The 21,709-nt window shown below is 38.4% G+C and overlaps 1 protein-coding gene across 1 annotated transcript in view; it reads right to left on the bottom strand.

Annotated features, from left to right (window-relative positions):
• Positions 1-136: 136 nt before the first annotated feature.
• ash1l (ash1 (absent, small, or homeotic)-like (Drosophila)) overlaps positions 137-21,709 on the bottom strand; it is a 46,297-nt gene continuing 24,724 nt past the window's right edge. The window contains exons 5-27 of the mRNA XM_077589938.1: positions 20,751-21,381; positions 19,391-19,564; positions 19,199-19,293; positions 18,025-18,098; positions 17,865-17,910; positions 17,561-17,669; positions 16,595-16,801; positions 16,351-16,497; positions 14,786-14,894; positions 14,499-14,648; positions 13,464-13,531; positions 13,101-13,267; positions 12,796-12,948; positions 11,226-11,280; positions 11,014-11,146; positions 9,483-9,749; positions 8,559-8,645; positions 8,378-8,468; positions 8,124-8,262; positions 7,451-7,623; positions 7,209-7,375; positions 3,481-3,925; positions 137-2,318 (exon numbers count right to left, since the gene is read on the bottom strand). Coding sequence (XP_077446064.1) covers positions 2,227-2,318; positions 3,481-3,925; positions 7,209-7,375; positions 7,451-7,623; positions 8,124-8,262; positions 8,378-8,468; positions 8,559-8,645; positions 9,483-9,749; positions 11,014-11,146; positions 11,226-11,280; positions 12,796-12,948; positions 13,101-13,267; positions 13,464-13,531; positions 14,499-14,648; positions 14,786-14,894; positions 16,351-16,497; positions 16,595-16,801; positions 17,561-17,669; positions 17,865-17,910; positions 18,025-18,098; positions 19,199-19,293; positions 19,391-19,564; positions 20,751-21,381 — 3,779 coding nt within the window. The 3' untranslated portion in view covers positions 137-2,226. The remainder of the gene's footprint in view (positions 2,319-3,480; positions 3,926-7,208; positions 7,376-7,450; positions 7,624-8,123; positions 8,263-8,377; positions 8,469-8,558; positions 8,646-9,482; positions 9,750-11,013; positions 11,147-11,225; positions 11,281-12,795; positions 12,949-13,100; positions 13,268-13,463; positions 13,532-14,498; positions 14,649-14,785; positions 14,895-16,350; positions 16,498-16,594; positions 16,802-17,560; positions 17,670-17,864; positions 17,911-18,024; positions 18,099-19,198; positions 19,294-19,390; positions 19,565-20,750; positions 21,382-21,709) is intronic.

The raw sequence follows: 21,709 nt of genomic DNA, 5'->3' as shown, positions 1-21,709 counted from the left end.
TACATATATGAACATATATATACATATATAACCAATTTTATGTTCTCTACATTTTAATAGTAAACCAAAATGAATAAACTCAAACAACTTCAATATAGATTCTCGTTATTGCATTAACAAAGTACAACACACTGTATTTTCACAATAATGTAGTGCTTTTTTATTAAAAAAACAAAAACAAACAAAACATAAACAAAGAAAAAACAAAAGTAAAAACCAACAGCATATTTCCAGGACTTAAGAATCATAATTACAAACTTTAAACGAGTGGGAGAGATTTTTGACAAACTGTACACGTCACAAAATGTCAGCCATTCTGCCATTTACAATGCTTGCATCTTATTTTGTGATTGTCTAAAAATAAAGAAATCACAGAAAACACACAAATACAAGTACAAGCATCATACAATGACCGCTATCACAAAACAGAACCATTTCCTATTTAAATGAAGAAGAAGAAAAATAACAGGAACGTCATAATGGTCTGAGAGGTTAATTTTTGTTTCAATCGCTGCTCAAAAATATTATAACATTTTTATGTTGGCTAGCTTTTTTAGTGTTCAACACTTTGCAGCAAAACAAAAACAAAACAAGGAGTACACTCCTTTACAAAAGCAACATTATTAACAATATTCGGTGGCAAGCGTGTCTGCTGTGTCCCCCAATGCCTCCTCGCGTTCCATTTGACATTCTTCTCGCTCATGCACATTTATACAAATTTCATTCATAGGCAACAAAACTTAACTTATGCTTCTACGTTGTCGGGGGAAATTATGATGAGATTAAAGACGTTTTACAAAATGTACTTTCTTCCAAGTTTAAGTGATTTCATGAGAGCAATACAAAGCAATTCAAATATTAGCATTATCTTAATAACCGCAATACACTTATGTTTGAGTTCTGTACAGTACAATAATAAACAAAATCATTTTTCAAGATATTGCTTTAAGAGAAAACCCTCAACGTAAAGCGTGTGTCTATATACATAAGTTGGCACTGTACAGCTAAACTGTTGCCAGTCTCCATCCTCAGTGTCAGTCATTCTAATGGATTCTTTGTCAGTTTGTTGCAAAATTGGGACACTGCATCTTGGCCCTTTTCTGCTGAGAGGCATTTGGGGTTGGGGGTTACTCATCACATTTCACTAATTCTTTTAAAACATTCTCCATGGCAAAGAAGAACAAAGGGACAAAGTCCATTCCCCTCCCAATATACAGTATACACTTGTCTCACAGAATATAAGAAAATATGACCATCACGATACATTTAATGTTAAGCATTGTTTGCCATAGTTTTCTTAAAACTGTTAATTGCCATTAAGCCCTTATTTTTTGTTTTTTTCCCCTAAAAAAAAAATCAAAAAATTGTGTCGACTATAGATACACAATGAGCGTATACGAACACACGCTCAAAATCAGGCAGTCAGAGAACACAGCTGAGTAAGGCCTTACTGTTCGAGCCAGTGTCCGTCCCACCTGATTTAGTTTAGCTGGTGAATCCATCATTTGGAAAGCTGACCATCCTCGACGAAGAAGTTAGGGCAAAAATGGGAAATCAAAACACTAACAAAAAGCGCACAATTTTCCCTCCCTCTCTTAAAAAAGGAAAAACAAGCAGGCCCAATCTGTGTCTACATAAGTAGGCTGACTACAGTAAAACAGATAAAAGATAATATAGACTTGCTTTTTTTCCACATTGCACCCAGTACTACTTTAGTGTGTTTCAATTACCGATACATTACATAGAGCTTCACTATATCCATGGTACAAAAAGTGCAGTCTACGCCCTCTATTTTTTCCTCACGAGCAGCATATTGCCTCGCTCCTAGTTTACTTTTCCTCCAAAAGTTCCAGCACATACCCTCCCTCATTTGACACGCTGACATTGCAGCATGGTCCCACAAGGGGGCCCAGTACTCCAGCATAATCATCTGCATTCTGCACGAACTGAGCGATTGCTTTCAGTGTGCTACTCTGTACCACGTGTCATTTCAGTTGATGTGTGGGCTTTTCTTGTCCTATGATCCTCTGAACAACACTCATTGAAAATATATAGACCTAAAGTCGGTGCTTCCAAACCCCCTCCACCATCTCGAGAGATGATCAAGTCCTGGAAGAGGTAACCTAGAGAAGGTCCACAAGGTGTTATTTATCTGGAGGGGTTTGATAGCCAATTAGGCTCGTTTCGAGTGTGAAAGGCAGTCGGCTTGCCTGGCATGTTGCAATATTACTTTCTGCCAAGAAAATCACCAAATCCAAGTGTCCGTCGCCGTAGGCGCCGCCCTGCCCCCTCCTCCAGGAGATAACTGACATCTACAGCTGTTGGAAGAACACAAAAAGGGGACGCTTAAGAGCTTTGACAGACATTACTAAGAGGTGAAGTCAATAATGGATTTGATGTTGTTGTTGTTGTTCACCCCATTATGGTATTCTGCTAAGTTTAAAAAGTAAATATTGTGAAATTACAACTTGGATAGGTGGGTTTGTGTAGTCCGGTAAACTTTTTGGGAAGAGTAGTTTGCCTTTGTAAAATGATGGCTTTTTTGTTGTTGCTATACTGTATAATGCAAATTGAAACTGTTAGCCTCTCTGTATAATTTTGGTCGTGCTTTGTCAGTAATGCCTTCCTCAGTGTTTCTACCAGACACATCACATATTTTGGTGTATTAGGATTCACGAGTTGTACTTATTGGGCAGCTGTTTTTTTTTTTTTGAAATTTAAAAAATATATTAGTAGATGTTTTGAAATTAATACCCCGCAATTGGCTGGCAACCAGTTCAGACTGTACGACGCCTCGCAAGGATAAATACTATTGAATTCATAATAGATGTTTAGGAACTGATTCATATGTAACCAATGTGATTCAACATTGTGGCAAAGGGGAAGACCAAAGGTGATCTCCTGTTATGTTTTACATTTTTATTATAACCATCGATGCCATTATATCAGGTTTTCGAGATAATTTCCATTGAAATTTCAGAGGTTAGGGGTTATTTGTGCTTGCTGTTGCAAACTGTCTGATTCTTTCCCACCAACACAAGACTCACCTCTGCCCAATCGGAAGTAAAACCAAACATTAAATATTCAAATTTAATCCAACAGCAAGCCTGATAAAATGACACCCAGGATTATGAAGAATATTTTTTTTTAATTTTGAAAAAAATAAATAATGCAAGGTTACTTTTAGGCAAAGTTTGGACAAAGCAAAAACCCAGAAAATCTGTGAGACAAATGCGACTGACTATCCTAACCACTCATGACTTACATCCCTTTATCCTTCAGTTTGAATGGCCTCAGTGAAAATTGTTTTAAGAGACAGACTTTTCTTGCCTCTTTGCGAATGAATCCTTTTCAAATTCTAACCCCACCCAATGACAAGCATTTGGATGTACATATATGTATCCATTTCTCTATATAAATGGACTCAAGCCCTCAGTCATTTGTTGGCCTACCACCTTCGCTGTGTGCCAGGTGCCTCACCATTCTTGCTGGGTGTTCTGTGCAGCAGATCCAAGAGAATCTTGTTGAGTCTCTCCCTTTGAGCCTCCCTCCTGCCCAGCATGGGGTGGTGGAGTGGCGAGCAAGCTGAAGAAGACGGCAGTTCTAGAATCTCCCCTATCCTTTCTGTGGAGACCTCCTCCTGCTCTTTTTGCTCCTCCACCTGTGCCCCTTCCCCTTCAGCACCCTCTTCATCTTCACCATTGTCCCCTTCTACTTGTGGTGGCTTTCCCGCTAAAAGTTCAGAACCACTCGTAGCCGCGTCCATGTCCTCCTCCGATCTCCTAAGTTCAGTCTCTTGTGGGATGTCATCGCCGCGCTCGCACGAAGAGCCATCGTCCTCGCAGCCTTCAGATCCTTTGGAACGCTCACTTTTCCACGCCGAGCGGCCGCCATTCCTCTTGTAGTTGTCGGGTACGTAGTGAGGCTACAAAAGATCATGGGGCAATTATTTACATGTACAAGATTTAGCGTCACTGCAACAGATTCATGAAAATCACACTTCCCTTAAGAACACAAACGTGCGGGAGTGAGGAGCATCACATAAGGGTCACATATAGACAATCATTCACACTCAAAACCACCCCTATGGACAACACGGCGGACATTTTAAATTCTTCACATACAAAACGTGTTTCAGAGTACCGTATATTCAGGACTATAAGGCGCAATTAGAAAAACAGTGTCTCAAAACCCGAAAGTGAGCCTTGTAATCCGATGTACCTTACATATGGATCAATATTGAATCATTGTATGAAATTCCCTTAAGCACAGCTCCATCTAGTAGATGTATAACACAACTCCTAACAACTACAGTGGTACCTCAACATACGAGCACCCCGACATACGAGCACCCTGACATATGAGCATTTCGAGATACGAGTAAAATTTCGAGCAAATAATTATCTCTAGATACGAGACAAATTTTGAGATACGAGAAAGACAGGTGGCCAAGACATGAGGCTGTTTATGATTTTAGCACACTGTCTTTTTTGCCGCATCTCTTTCGTGTATAACAGATATCTACGAGCACTGGGCAGAGCGTTGCATTTTTTCAGTGTTTTTTTTCCGTCGCTCAGCGCGAAATACGGAGCGATCGCTAATACGAGAAGTATATATCACTTCTCGTTGGCTGCACATAAGAACATCAAGGGCACTGGCTCTCTCCCCGCAACTCTCTCGTGTAATGTCTCTGGTCGCAACTCCCTCTTTGTAATGTCTCTGTGAGCACTGGGCGGAGCGTTGCATTTTTTCAGTGTTTTTCCCCCTTAGCCTGCTAGCTCCCGTTGGCGGAGCGATCACTAATACAAGACTACTTCTTGTTGGCAAGTGGTCATGCGTTATTCTATTGTGAGGACATTTGTGTGCATCATTTTCGGAATATTTTGAAGGGAATACAAAAGCAAACAGCCCATCGATAGTGAAAGTCAGGGTGGAGGCGGGGCAAAAAGGTATCAAACTTTAATACAAAATTAGAATTAAGCTTAGTATAAGGTTAGATTAAACTTATTTTTGAGTGTATGCATCGTAATCCAAGTTCATTTAAATTTGTTTATGTTATTAAATGAGCGTGTTGCCATGCAATAAGCATCCCCCCCTTCGGACCCCTCTCTCTGTCCGTATCTCTCTTTCCCCCCTTCGAAATCCGTATAATTTTAGTAATATTAAACCACAAGTTATGTGTTACTTTGTTAATAGATGGCGAATTAGAAGAAATAAATAAAAAATCCAATCCAATATCCTGTTTTTGGTGTTTTTTCAGAGGGTTGGAACGAATTAATTTGTTTTTAGTTCATTTTAATGGGAAACGTTCGTTCGAGTTACGAGAATATCGACATACAAGCTCAGTCCCGGAACGAATTAAGCTCGTATCTCGAGGTACCACTGTACTACTTTTACTACTACTAAAGGTCCATCTAGTGGATGTAGAACACGATCCCCCACTATTACTACTACTAATAGTAGTAAACTACCACTAGCACTACCACTACACCCACCACCACAACTACTACTGCATCTTACTATCTGGCGCAAACGAATTTTAAGATACGCCATTCATTGCAGGTGCTCCTTGTCAGGATTTTATTTAATATTATTATACATTTGCTTGCAACGAAGAATACGTTTGCTTTACTATTAAACTTGCTTTGCTCATCATTATTAGCATCAAACTTGCTTACAATGAAGTAAAAGTTGTGTTCCTGAAAACCTTGGTTAGACTAAACCAAAACGCCTTGGACTGATCGGAGTGGACTAAACAAAGAGGATCCAGAATGCCTAGGAGTGCTGGAAAACTGATCTGGGAACTGCACCTGCATCCACCACAGACACTCAAAAAGGCTTCCTTACTTTCGTCTGTTTGGACTACACATATGTCAACGCACATGTACGCTCAAACGTCTCACTTGTGTTTTCAAACCTCCCCTTAGGTAAATACATCATTAATAGAAATAGTATGGCCCCAGGTCTGGACCTTCCTGTGGGGAGTTTGCAGGGTATAAGAAGAAAGCAGTCAATCACATTATGCGCCAAACTGTAAATGTTACATTTTTCCACAGGGTCGAACAAATTTATTTACTTGCTTCTATTTTTTTAAATTTTAAGAAGTATTGAGCCTTGATTAAATGACTAACTCTTCCTACCTCATGCAAACCTTAATTATATGATGATGATATAACAATGCTTACAGCATTTTCTGGAATAAAAGTCACACTTTTTTCCAGAGGTTGGCTGGGCCTGTGACTTATACACAAGGGTGATGTACCCTAAACCTAACCATAACCCAGCGTTTAGGGTTAGAGTTAGAGTTAGGGGTGGCTAAGTCCGGTCCTTGATAGCCCCTATCCAATCTGTTTTCCATGTCTCCCTCCACCAACACACCTGAATCAAATAATCGGGATCGGTATGAAGATTCTGGACAGCTTGCTGATGAGTTGATCATTTGATTCAGGTGTGGTAGAGGAGGGAGATATGGAAAACAGACTGGATAGGGGCTCTCGAGGACCTGAGTTGGCCACCCCTGTGCCTAACCCTAACTCTAACCCTAAACCTAACGCTAAACTTAACCCTAACCCTAACCCTAAACCTAACCCTAAACCTAACCCTAAACCTAACCCTAACCCTAACTCTAAACCTAACCCTAAACCTAACCCTAACCCTAAACCTAACCCTAACCCTAACCCTAAATCTAAACCTAACCCTAAACCTAAACCTAAACCTAAACCTAAACCTAACCCTAACCCTAACCCTAAACCTAACCCTAAACCTAAACCTAAACCTAAACCTAAACCTAAACCAAACCCTAGCGTTTCGGGTTAGGTTTAGGGTTAGCGTTAGAGATAGGGTTAGAGTTAGGGGTGGCCAAGTCCAGTCCTCGGGAGCCCCTATCCAGTCTGTTTTCCATGTCTCCACCACCACACCTGAATCGAATAATCGGGATCGGTATGAAGCTTCTGGACAGCTTGCTGATGAGTTGATCATTTGATTCAGGTGTGGTAGAGGAGGGAGATATGGAAAACAGACTGGATATGGGCTCTCGAGGACCGGACTAGGCCACCTCTGCTCTACAAAGTATGTAAGCCAAAGTTGGGAGTAAAATCACAAACATTTAAACTGTGAGGGCATAACGCTAAACTGTGAAGTTAATTTTGCTCCCAGAAATATTTATAGAGTATTCTTATAGGAGTGGACGCAGGACGCACCCGTCTTACCGAGAAGTCTCTCTTGGGCGTCAGTCTCTTGGGGAAATGGTTGAAGGCGTATGGCTTGGTACACACTGGGTAGCGGTTACGATGGATCTTGTAAAAAAGGTGAGCCGACTTGTCCAAACGGTAGTCACAAATGTACACATCTGGCTCTTTTACCCCCTTCGGTCGTCCTTTGGAAAGACAACAAACTATATAAGTCATGATGTACACAACTTGAAAGAGAAAAAAATGAATCATTTTCTGACCTTTGCAGTATGTGTAGAGGTCAAGAACACAGCATGTCGCCACGACTGCTTCAAGAGGGATAATCTCGTAGAGTGGCATGCGGAATAACTCGTTCTGGTAGAACCGTCGTGAGGGCGAATGGTGTGTCTCGTGAGGACGGAAGTAGTGGTGGCCAAATGCAAATCGTTCACCCCTTCAAGGTTGGATAAAAGCCACAATTTTACTCCAATGTTACAAAAATTATGGGTGTAACGGTTCACGCGGATGTATGGAACCATTTCAGTTTCGTATGTTTGATTCACTTATAGTACCATTTTATTTTATTTTTTGTTAATTGTATTATTCAGTTTGTTGCTGATAAGAATTCAAAGCTTACAGTTTTGCTAGTTTATTTATAATTCTAAGATTTCATAATTATTCCAAATATTTTATTTGTTTAAATTTTATTAACTCAGTGTAATTCATTGGAAATATCAACTAAAAGGGTTCACTTTTATTCTGTTGTTTATATTTTTTCACATAAATGCTTTTTTTCCTTGCCTTTTGTGTACTGAAAATGAATCAAGCTATGAACTTCAAAAATGGAACTGAAATTACATTTTCGTGTACCATTCCACCCCTAGTAAATATAAAAGTGTCCATGGAGAATCATGTAAACAGTTTCCCCACTGTATGGAAAGTTAATTTAATTACTTTTCATTCTTCCAGAGTTTCTCAATGCGGAAGATGTCCAGTTTGTCTCGATTCACGTGAGTCAAGAGGCGGTAAGACTGTCTGATGGGTTGCCCCTCAGTCGTGCGTCTGCTGTCTCTCATCAGGTACACACAGTCCCCTACACACACAGGAAAATGTATTGGATTTAAAAGATAAACTCAAGTACAATACATAAACTAAACTAAATTCTAACTACAAATGTTCCACGAGAGTGGGTGGTAGTACATTAATACCTTGGTGAAGAAGCAGCTCATCTCTTAGGAGACAGATGTAGTAAACAGAGCCAGCTTGAGCATAGCTGGGTTGAGGTATCATTGGAACTTCCTTTAACACAAAAATGACAGTGACAAATGTAATATCCAAGAACTGTAGACTCAGCAGGAATTTTGGGAATCCTTTTGTATATAGACATACCGTGTCAACTGGCCTCGGATCACACTCCTCACACAGGTAGTGTTCCACTTCCGTCTCCAACCGCATACAGTCAAAGTGTTGCCACACCTTGAATGAAACAAGTATGGTCCATGACATTGATGAAAAACAAAGTGGAACATTGGTTTACAAAGCTCCGTTCACAAACTAATCGATTTTTGATCACTTCACTCTATGCCTTTCGGTATCAGATGTTTTTAGAATAGATTAATTCCACCGATCACTCCATAGGTAAGCCAAAAGATTTGGTTTGCATTTGAGATTATAACAGAATCATTTTCCCCCAAAAAAATTCCATGAAACAAATGTTGCTCATGTGATCATATTTAATGATTAAATGCAACAACATAAAAAATATTAAACCTATATCATGAGAACGAGTGACGTTGTACCTACTAACCTTTTTGATACTGAGAATTCCAATCAAAACTGAGGTTGCTAGATTGATTACAGTATAAATGATCATATACACAAGGTATTCAAACTGGTTGGCATTGATTCTTTTTTTTTTTAATGGATTGAATTGACTATCATTTTTTTCCTGGAACAAATTTGACCATTGTTTTAAGTAAAATATGTTTGCAGCTAGATAGAAATCAAATAAATATTTACTGCTAAAATAAGATGTTAAATTGGACAATGGCTTTAAGTGACTAAACAAATATCAAAAATAATTGTTAATTATTTTATGATTAGTTACTAACGTCAATAGGAGAAAAAAACAGTTTGCTCTTCTGATTGGATCATGTTTGGAATTCAGAATATTTGGTGGTTTTCTATGAATCTAAAGGAAATCAGTTTAGTTTAGTCTCAGCAATTTTATTTAGTGTCATAACCTGTTTGCTTCGGTCAAAAAGCAAACGAGGCAAAAAAATTTGACTTCTGTGATTGCACTTGGTTTCTTACCATGCACTTTTCACATTGGATCATCAAGCCTTCGTCTTTGTACATCCCACAGATGCAACGAATTATATCATCATCCTTGTCATGAGATCCGGCCACTCCATGGTGGTGGGCTCTGTCACGCTCAAGTGAGTCAGAGCTGTCAGCCTCACTGGCAGTCTCGCCCATAATCTCATCGATCTGCACAGCAGCCTCGTTACGTGCACTGTAGTAAGCTTTCCGCAGCCGGCACACATCCCTTCCTATTGATGACTTCCTGCCATAATATTTCTGATAGAACAAAAGACATTCATAAGACTTAGATAAAACACACAAAAAGACATTCCACTAATATTTTGGGAAGATTCAAAAATGAACCAATAGGTGAGAGGCGCTATGAGTTTCTAAAATTTAATGACTAACTCTCAAAAAGTTCACACATTCTTATTTCGTTTAGATTAGATTAGAACTTTATTTCATCCCGTATTCGGGAAATGTCTTGGTGGCAGTAGCAAGACAGACACACAAGACATTGTAGACCTAGGTAAGAAACTGGAGCCACACACCGGAAGTGTTGAATTATTTGATTTTTGAATATTTGAAATATTTTTCTGACATGAATCAAATTCATTATTCAACCTAACATAAAACCGATAGATATCAGATGTATATAGAACTAAATGCGAATAGTCTGGACTCGGCTGCATCAGTAATCTCCGACAATCTTAAAGCAGTGGCCTTCTCAGGCAGGACCCATAGCACTTTGTTCATTAGTATTCAACTATACTGTAATTACTATTCTCCCACTGGATTAATCATAGGAGAATTGGTCAAGACTCTTTCTCAGCAATATTCATAAAAGAACCTACTGTATTTTGCAGTTTGATGATTTTTGCTTTTTTGAGCCTCCCGTTTGTGCGCCATTTAATACACCCCTGCCGTTTAATATACCCGGGTATATTAAACGGCAACTCAGGTTTTTTGGCAAAATTTGTATGGTGTTCATGGGGGCATAATTATAGATACTTAACCTCATTAAAATTCCAAGTCAGACTTTATTCAGCACTAAGTAGTTTTAACCTGAGCAGTAAGTAGTTTTTGTCTGCAAAACGTTGATGCACCCCGTCACGGCATAAAGAGTGCGTAGTGGATCGTACCTTCCCGTTTGTGCACCATTTAATATACCCCTGCCCTTTAATATACCTGGGTATATTAAATGGGGGTGGGGGGTATATTAAACAGCAAAATACTGCACTTGATCAAAATATTGTCAATTGCACACAACGTTTGGATTCCGAGTTTTATGTAAGTGGTACACAAAAATTAAGATTTACACTAGTACTTCTACCAACTACTCGTACATATACACGTTTATGTTTTTGCTCCTTTAGTTTTTTTTTGTCATTTTAAACATTGTAATGCTAATTCCAAGTGCTAACAGCAAAATTTCTCCTTCAAGTGTTAATCTGTAACTTGACACCACTGAAAAATTGTGCTTACATAATTCATGGTAAAGGGTACATTCGATGTAGCACATAATGGGACACCTGCCTACCTCAGCATTGCGGAACACTTTAAGCATGTCAGTGTCGAATGCTTCAACAGTCTTGTAATGGCCGGTGAGGATTTGCTTCTCAATGGTGCTCAAATCCAAAGGGTCTGACACCTTCTCATAGTAATGGCTGTTTCTATTATTGCAAAAAAAAGCAAGTGTTTGTCTCTTTTACCTTTAAAGGTTTTATACTATAAATAGGCGTCCATTGTTACCTTTTCCGTGATGGGAGGTTCAATAGTGGAGCAGCAAGTGTCTGGCTGGAGGAATCTGAGGTAGGTAAAATTAAAACAAAAAAATGCACCATTAAAAAAACATTAATTCTTTATTGGCAATTATATAGTAGTGCAGAGCATACAAATAAAATTAAATATATGGGATGGAGGACGCCTCGTGGTGTCGGGGTTCACCCGCCTGACTTCAGTGCGGGCAGGCGCGGGCTCGATTCCCGCTAAGAGCGGTATAATTGTGAGTAAGGATGGTTGTATGTCTCTCTGTGTGCCCTACGGCTGACTGGCGACCAGTCTAAGGTGTAGTCTGCCTTTTGCCCCAAATCAGATGGATTAGGCTCCAGCAACCCCCGCAACCCTTTTGAGGATGCGTGGTATGGAAGATGAATAAATGAAAATGGAATGGACCAGGGACAAATCCTTTGGACTTTTTTGAATTTGAAAACGAAGTGACCCAGCCTTAAATGAGCCAAAATCAATAGGAAGTGACATGTAAATTACCCAAAATCCACAGGTAGTGACCTAACGGCCACTTCAAAGTATTTGTATGGAATTTCTACAGAATTGTATTTTCTAGTTATAATATGACCCAAGTTTAGTGTAGAAGAGAACTAAGACCAGAATAGATGTACCGTATTTTCACGACTATAAGGCGCACATAAAAGTCTGAAATTTTCTCCAAAATAGACAGGGCGCCTTATAATCCAGTGCGCTTTATATATGGACCAATACTAAAATTGTTATCACGATAAAATAAAATAAATCAGTCGATAGGACAACTATGGCAAGCAGCCCCCGACTCTACTATTTTCCCGTAGATAAAGTACTGCGCAGTGACTGCTGGGATATATAGTTTTTTTTTTGTCAATACACCCAATGTATTGTGGCCTGCCGATCGGCATCAACACTAGCTAGCTACTATTTGCGAATGGATTGTGGCCTGGCGATCGGCATCAACACAGTTGCGAACCATGGAAGACAGCCTTGGAATAGTTACGCTAGCTACTAGCTACCATTTGCGAATGAATTGTGGCCGCCTGGACAAACGTATTAAACTCAGCGTTTTCGATGGACAATTGTTCAATTCGGACACAGAAAATGAGGACTTTGATGGTTTTGTGGGTGATGATGACGTGAGTAAGTGTAAAATGGCTAAATAAAGTACAACCGAACTCAGTTTTGCTTCCGTTGCCTTTTTAAAAACGTGTTTTTAGCGTGTGGGTGTAGCGTGCAAGAACTATATATCCCAGCAGTCGGAAATAGGCTGCTTCCGGTAGCCAGCGCCATTGCGTTTCGATGTTCATCCATATATAATATATATGCGTCTAAAAAAACGGTGCGTCCTTTGTGTGTGTAAAATACAGAAATAGCACTCGTTATTGACACTGCGGCTAAAAATACGATGCACCGAATAGTCGTGAAAATACGGTAACTCCTCTAGTTTGCTATGCAAACTGTTGTTTACCGTATTATTCGGAATATAAACTACACCTGAGCACAGAATCTTTGGGACACTGTATCAAATGATGCCTAACCAAAATATTTAATAACTAACCTTTGTAGCTGGTAATCATGTCACAAATCTCTTTGAAGATATGTGCAAGGCGAGCAGTGCGTGTGACTTCTGTGTTTTCTTCAGCAGCAGCGAGCCTCCGCGTACGCACTGACCGTGACGTTTGCAGGGCTGAAAACTGAGTCATGAAAACATCTGAAAAAATAACAAGCAGCATATGTTAGTTTGCAAACTTTTCTTTTTTTTCCTATATAATATAAATGAACAAGTCATATGCAGTATAAAAAGAAACAGCTGCGTTTTATGGAGAAAAGTACAAACTGTCAATGCAAAGTTCAACCGCTCACCCGATTTGATGTTGCCATCATCACGGATGACGCTTCCCCAGCGGGTATACAATGACAGACTGCTAGGGTCTCTCTCTCTTTCACCCTCTCGTTTGAGTAACTCTTGTTTCTCCCTCATTTTTTCCCAGTTCCTCAAGAGGAATACCCGATGCTTGAGCACAAAATTCCTAATGATTGTAGGCAAAGCAAAAAAGAGAAACATAATTATTTGGCTGTCATTAATTACAAAGCACAGCTACAGCGCATGCAAGGTTACAGATTTTTTTTTTACCATTGACCACTTTTTGGCCTACAGAGCAAATGACACCAACCAATATGTTTTTGACATGTATTATTTTAGAAATGAATCAAGTGCTCATGTACCTTTCTCTGTTTGACATGGGTTTCATAAGGTGGGGGTAAAATTTGTTGCTGTCACTTGATTCTTCTTCCTGAAAACAGAGAAAAACATGCAGTATGTATGATACTAATTCCTACAGATATGTAATACCTGCTTTTATTGCAATCAATTACCATATGTCATTAATGAGCAAGATCCAGCAGTATTATATTTATTCAATTTCTTAAATAGATAATAGAAAATTTAGTTTTAACTTATAAATGAGTTATACACAAGTTTTACTATATCGTGGAAACTTCCTGTGTGCCAAAAAATCATTAAATGCTAATGAAAAAGATTAAAAGTTAAATGTAATGTTTTGAATTCATCATTTTATGTTTATTAGATTGTGTTCGTGTGCTCTCTGCCTCTGTTGCCTAATGATAGCTTCCTCTTGTTCCCCTGCGTTTCGACAGATAGATGTTCTATGCTTGTTATTCATTTAAGACATTAATAAATGATTTTCTTATAATTTTCTAATCTTTGTGTTTCTCACATCTTTCATACAAAATTGGGACACATGGAACAATTTTAAAGGGTTTGTTGGTAGTTGTGTGAGGACCATGGCACGAATGAGAGAATTTACAAATAAAGTACTGCTCTACTTACAAAAATTTTAAGTTACGAAAAAAGTTTTGGGACCAATTAATTTCGTAAGTAGAGGCAAGACTGTACATTTCTTTCTTCTCACTCTTTAAATATAGTCTTAAAACATATGTTTCAATTATCGTATCCAGCATGATCCACTGATTGTCTGGTTTTCATTCTATCTCTGCTCTTTGACTTTTCTTTTAATCTGTGCTTTATTTCATTTTATTATATTTTATTTTACTGTTACTTTGATTTTGCTTATAATCTGTGCTTTGGTTAATCCTATTTTATTTGTATCTTTGTCATGTATAGTGTGTCTTGAAAGGAGCTCTGAAATAAAATACATCATAAGTATTATTATTAACTTTAAAGAAACTAGTCAGTCTGTTCATTTCTTAAAGGTTGACCAACACAAAGTTATCACCTACTCGTTTTTTAAGTTGGTGTTTCGATTTACGTTTCTCTTTGAGTCTACCAAGTCGCCGAGGACAAGCTGGCTTGCCAGGCAATCCATTGATACGTTGGCTTTTCCCTCCAATGATACCCCTGCAACTCTCTGAGCCGCACTTGCACACTTGCTATAGGAGAAAAAAAATTAGCACAGGTTTGAGGGAGGTGAGAAAAATACTACAACACAGAAAAATAAATATATAGACAAAAAAATTCAACATTAAAATCTGTTAATTAGGTTTTCTTATAGTTAGTTTTTTGTCACCTGCTCCTCCGTGTTGAAGGAATGAAAGTTGTAGTCATAGGTGAGCTCAGTACCACTGCTGATCTCCTTCAGCGCAAAGAGACCAATTCTGTACACCCCATTGACTGACCTGCAAATATCGACTGACTGAGTGCAACTCTCATAAATAGCCACCTAATTATACAGCATAAAATTAAGCACAAGGACATTTTAGAAATTAGCTACAGCTAATATGTCAAATTTAAGTTCAAGAAAATTGCTTGTGACCATGTGTTGAGTAATAATTCTCAGAAATTTCGCATTTTGAAAAATAAAAGGCTTGGTTCTGACTTTCAAACGTCGTCACTGAAAAAAAATCATTCGGTGGGTGAAAGGGCATTTTGGGATTGGAAATGTTTGGAAACCAATGTTGTAAGTCCTAGATGCATTTAGCGCTCCCCAGTAACAAAATTGATGCTCTGGAGAGTTTAAAAACTCAGCATTTTCCTTTTACACTTGATTTCACAAACACGCACAACAACCCTGCCCCATATTATAGTATGGTCCAAGTAGGAGAAGAGCACTATTTGACACAGTCAACTCTCTCAACAGTTGTAAATTGTAAATTGTTCAGCTTTAAATCAAGCACCTGGACCTACGGTCAAATTAAATGCAGTGAATCTAAGTAGTTTAAGACAAATTATCCCTGGTGAGAATCACATCACACATTTATATAGCATAATTCTATTAAGATTAAATGATGAAAAAAATCATTTAGAATAAATGTGGACAACAAATAGATTTTAAAAGGAAATAAAACACCGAGCGATGTTTTTCAGGTGGAAGACAGAGTATTAAAGTATGGTTTTGTCGTTTAATAATGGGGGAAATCCTGTTTAAACACTAAAAATGACTGTACTTATGGGTGTTACCGTTTTGTGATATCTGATATACTTATGCACATACACACTGGTAGGCTCGAACACAGGTGTATTGTGATGGGTACTTACTATGCCATGAGGAAGGGCCGGTAATCTAGGACACTAATATTAACGTACAATACAGTACATCAGAAACATGAATTTTTGGGGAGATTTATTAAACAAGGTTCTCGTTGCTGGGATGCACATGATAAAAGTGTTGTCTGCCTCTTTAAATCCTTACTTTTTCCATCATCATCCACAGTCTTGCTCGGTTTACCGTTCATGGTCGGTTACTCTGAGGTTACATGGTTTCCACCTAGACTACTGCTAAAGTGTATCACTTATAATGTATTGATTGTATTGATTCACTTATACTTGTATTGATTCACTACATTTCAAATTAGCTTTAGTAGACAACAAGGCTTTTTAGTCCACTCTTCCCCCTCCCTTGCAAGTTTATTCTTGGCCTGTGTTGGCAATAACGACAGATGAAGCATGTGTAGCTAATGAGCAGTTATAGAAGGATTTATTTATTTTTTTATTAGTGTCTCCACAGGGCTTCTAGACTCAAAAACACCCTCCCTGCTAAAATTACACTGGTAATAATTCAAATGAGATCGTAAAATTAAACGTTCAAAATAGTATTTTTTTTAATCTTTAAACTCCTACTACAATGGAACTTACCACTTTTGCATCTCGCAGTTGGGCTCACAGCTGTGATTAATGAAACGTGCTTCATTGCCCATTCTGTAGCTGTCAATCACCATGCCACTATCCAGATTCAAACAATAGTGGCCACTGTGAGCAAAGTACTGCTGCATCATACGACTCCTGAAATATTACGACAACGGGAAAAATTATGAACGACCGAGCAGGAATTAATTTACCAATGACTATTTAAAAACAAAAACAAAAAAACAGATCTAACCTGAACTCATGCTCGCTGACCACTTCTCCCAGGTATTCAATAATGAACTGCCCGGAGCTGAGGCTCTCCTTGGTGCGGATGCCCCAACCCTTACCCTCGGCACGAAATCTCTCCAGACATTGTACCCACTCGTGCCTCTGGATATGCTGGTTGTCGCAATGCTCATTACATGGACAAGTGCTGGGAGAGCACTCAGCAAAGCTCATCCTGTAGAAACCGGGCATGTTGCAAGTCAGTCATATTTGTAATCATCAACATCATTTTATTTTACTGAACAACAGCATAGTTATATTTCTGGTACTCATTTTAAATCCTTATTCCTTCAAGACAGGGTTTCCCAACCTTTTTTGCACTGGGGCACACTTTTTGCATTGAAAAAAATTTCAAGGCAGACAACCATCTGAAAATCTTTTCATTTAAAACTATGTCACCTATATTAACATTAGTCATTCTCTTCAAAGTTTTATCAGCAGGAATCACATAAACCTCTGAAATGATTCCAAAATCTAATCTTTCACACTGACCTAATGTCACCAAAAGTTGATGTCTGCAGACCCTGAAAAACTTCCGGTTCCAGTGATCAAAAAATAAGTAATGTATTGTTTTTAATTGCATAATTTTATGACTTTTCTCCAAATATTACTTAAATTTCCTAATATTACGCCCAAAAAAATGTGCTCACACAGACTTTACGTCGGCAAAAGTTGATGTCCTAGAAAGCAAACGAGTTCCTGTTCATGTTAGAGAAAAATAAGCAACAAAATGACTGATTCACAATTTGAATCTTGTAATAGTATAATCTATAATTTAACGTTCATCATATTTTGATTTTAACCTTAAATCTTGTTTTTTTTTTCATATTAATTTTTCTCTCTGAATATTACATTGTAGGACTTCTTGCAATTTCCCAGTGTGCCGCGGCACAGTGGTTGGGAAACACTGCTTCAAGAAATAACTTCACTTCACCTGTTAAGGCAGTCGTCCAGACATCCTTTTTCAGTGCGACTCTCAGGAACCTTACAGTTGCAAGTAGTTGTTTCATACCCAGAGAAAGGCTTTACATCAACATACACATCTGTGCCAAAATTAGAACAGTTTTATAAAGAGATGTGCAACACCAGACAGTAATTATAAACTGAAACAATCCATATTAAATCACATTTATAACTAAACAAAGAACAAATGACCTTTCTAACATTCTCAGGAAGCTTTTTTAAGTTGTACATATGGTAAATATTAAAATAACCATCGAACAATGTGAGACACCTACTTGATCTGATCTTTTTGTATAGCGGGACATCAGGCCTTTTGTAGAGCTGAAATAAACAGATAAACAAATATTATGATTTTAATTTGACAAACAAAGAACTCAGTTTTTGCTACCTAATAATAAAAAAATAACAAGAAAAATGCTCATTATAATTACTCACCTGATCATGTTTCCACAGCCATAGGATATCATAAGGCAATTGGAAGTCAATGCGCTTCTGTCTGAGATACTTTCCTGAAATATCACACAAAGCTAAAATATGGGCTTGAGGAAAAAATAACACTCTGTTGCTTATTTCTTATTAGAAGTATCATAAAACATTTTGACATGATATGTCAACATCCCAATTTTCAAACATGCTCCTTACAGCCAGCCACCCGCCATATGAGAACAACAACAAATCAGATTGAGATGAAGCAGAGCTCGGCGATATGACAAAAATTGTTATCATGATAAAAAAAAATATTAGTCGACATCGATAATTATTAAAAGTAAAGAATAAAACCTGCAGAAATTTTGACAGGCGTCTGTATTTTTGTAAATTTACTTTCAAACCAAAAGTTGCTGTTCTATATGAAATAAATAAAATAATCAACTGAAGATATCATCACCATTGGCAAGCAAATTATTTTCTGAAAAGAAACAGTGTAAATTTACCCCATGTGGCCATTTAAGAAAAAAAATTAAGCTGGATGAAATTAACCCATTTTAACCCAAAATAACAAGTTTTAGATGTTTGCAACGTTTTCAGAACATTTACATAAAATGGGAAAACATCTTGATATCAAGTAAGAAAAATATTAAAGGCTGTCCTCAAATGAGGAGAGTGGGTTAAGGACATTTTCAATAAGGATGCTCTTGGCGCACAGGTATTTACGAGGCATTTAAAAGAATTAAAAAAATAAAGAAAACACCAGGGAGAATTCACTTGGATCTTTTAGTGGGTTGGCTCGGTGTTGTCCTGCAATTCATAATCACTTATTTTGGCTGTTATTTTCCCTTTGTGTCAGCCAATATTGCTAACATGCTAAAAACATGTTTCCCCATCATCCTTTTCTTCTCCTGAGTGTTGGTCTGGAACTAGCGTTCATCTCGCAACAGCGCCCCGTTATCTCTGGTGGCCGGGTGGTGTAATTGCAGTTTAAAATTATCAATTTTTTCTCAAAGGTTTTTAATATTATCGTAGAAGAAAAATTTGCGATAATTATCGATTTTGTCGTATCGCCAAGCTCTTTGATGAAGGTAAAACAACTTGCACAGACATCACTTAAGATAAAATGATAACTATTTATCAATGCATGGCAGAGGAAAATATGAATCGGTCATCGACTCACCAACATGTATCGGTGCTGGAAATAATCCATAATCATGTTCCCCAGGTATATACTCTAGCTTTTCTTTCTTTAGCTGCAGAAGCTGACTGCGGGGGCTGCAATGAATTCCATCAAAACAATGTTAAATGTGCCCTTCAAAAAACAGTGATTTGTGACATGAAAAAAAAATATTTTTTGAATTAAATATCTTACTCCTCGGTCTTGAAAACGTCAGAATAAAGTCCAGCCTTTTGGAACTTTTTCTTTGGAGGTCTAGCTGGCCTCTTCACCCTTGGGTTGGGAATAGGAATAGCAGGTGTTTGCTCTCTGGTGTCATTGTCTTGGCGTTGTGGGGAATGGTGGCTATCTGGCTTATTCTCCACTGGACTAAAAAGAAAAATGCTTGACGGTAAATATATGTTTCTTTATACACGTGCATCGTGACTATAAAACTAGAAAATTCAGGTTTTGTGAGGAAAAAACAGATAAACAGCAATCATTCACTCTTGTGAGGGGGTTTATGGCGGTGTTCTAAATTCATCATGCATTCAAACTTGTTAGTTTGGAATCAGAGCACACTTTCTACAATTTAAAGGGAGCACCTAGTGTGACCTCCGTGTCAAAGACGGATGGTTGCACGAAGCATTTAAGTATGCCAATAGCGAATTTCTTACACAACAGATAACGGAGAAAATGTTTACAACAATGAAGGGCATCAATTACAAATGCAGCCATTTTGTGACGTTAGTTATACCCACACACAAACAGATGGAATCCCAGGAGTAATACTATGACCTGCGACACTTACATTTGTTTTGCTAAAACAGCTCATGAATTAGAATGTCTGTGTGGACTAAGGGTGGCTACTTCCTGAAAATACTCCTTTTTATTCACATTTTGCTCCACTATTACACGTGATTTTTTATACAGAAAATAAAGTTGTGTTTTTTCAATTCATTGGCATTTTATTTAAGTTTCTTTCCACTTGGATGCATGTGACAAATAGATTGTTTTAAGGTGGCTTAGATGCCAAATAAATTTCAGATTTTGTAGCTCTAAACTGATATGCATTTGAAGTCACCCAAGCAGCTAAAGAAAAAATGGATCTCAAGGTCCCAAAGCTTTACTCTCAGCACTGTACTGTAGGAGAAGAGCAGTTTCTTTGCTTTAGGAACTATAGATAAAATGACCAAAAGTTAGATTGCATTTGATGAACTAATTATCCTCGATTATAGTCAAGACTTTTTGCTATGTGGAATTTTGAAATTTCAAGGGTATATTCACAAAATGTCACCGGGCTTGAACATTTTTCCTTTGTGTGTTGCCACTGGCCTCAGAGACCAGAAACAAAAACTAAACTAGAACTTAAAGCTGACCCTGAATGGAAGTCCAACATAAGGTATTGATATAAACACTTGCTCGCTGACACACCCAATCGCCAACAGCTAATTCGAGTGAAGAGTTTAAATATAAGTATTAAATATCCAAATCGGTTCAAGTCATCCATGTATTCAAGGGAATCCATTTGTTTGCTAAGGCAAACCAAAAGGAACAACTAATATAGTCTACTTACCCCTGAAATTGACTGATTTCATCTTGAACAACCCAACACCTTGCTGATCCTTGACTGGGCCTTGCCGCCAGGTTGCCCACATTCTCTTCTCTGTCTGGCTCCACAGAGTCTTCTACCTCATCTTCTTCACCTTCGTCATCTCTCTCCCAGTGTTTCCTTTTTTGCCCTTTGCTACGCTGGTCTTTAACAACGGCCTCAATGGTATCTGTCACAGTATCCTCATCCCACAACCTACCCCCTGCTGCTCCTACTCTGTGCCGAGTTTGGTTTAATTCGAGAGCAGGAGGTGGGGACGGTGGCGGGGAAGGTAATGGGTGCTTCCTAGGACGCCCGGGGCCCCTCTTTTTCACCATGTTGTTTCCTGTACGAGCTTGCCTCTGAAGCTTCTTAGCACGCAGAATTTTGTTGACATGGTGGAGGCTGTGTTTGGACTGCTGCACCCGATGGGAATGATGGGGGAGGGAGGCATCATGGCAACAGTCTTCGGAGGGGGACATAGAGAAAGAGGATGCGGAGCCACGGGAGTAAAACATAGGAGACTGATGATGGAGTTGTTGTCGGTGGTGTAGGGATCCATCAGGCCCTTCTGCAGTTGAGAATACACCACCTCTTGTCTGGATACTTGCAGGCCCTTTAAAAAAAAAAGAATACAAAATAAACGGCCCAAAATTACATATCAAAAGATTATTATTCTTGTATGTAAATGCAGTGTCATCCTCTGGAAAAATAGGGACCTAGCAATTTAGAGTCATATTATATGTAAATGATTTAATTTTTATTTTTATTTATTTAAGTCGCTGATGCTGTCATGGTGCATTTGCCTGGGTTTGGTTCAGGTATCTCAGTTTCAGTTCAGACTCAGTGACGGTGTGAAAGTAATTGTGTGCCCTGTGAATAACTGGAAACTACGGCTACCATGACATATCTTATGGCGGACGCCATCAACCTAAACCGAAAAT

The sequence above is a fragment of the Stigmatopora argus genome, chromosome 21, assembly GCF_051989625.1.
Source record: "Stigmatopora argus isolate UIUO_Sarg chromosome 21, RoL_Sarg_1.0, whole genome shotgun sequence".
Lineage (NCBI taxonomy): Eukaryota > Metazoa > Chordata > Actinopteri > Syngnathiformes > Syngnathidae > Stigmatopora > Stigmatopora argus.
This window is presented reverse-complemented; position numbering and strand designations above follow the sequence as displayed.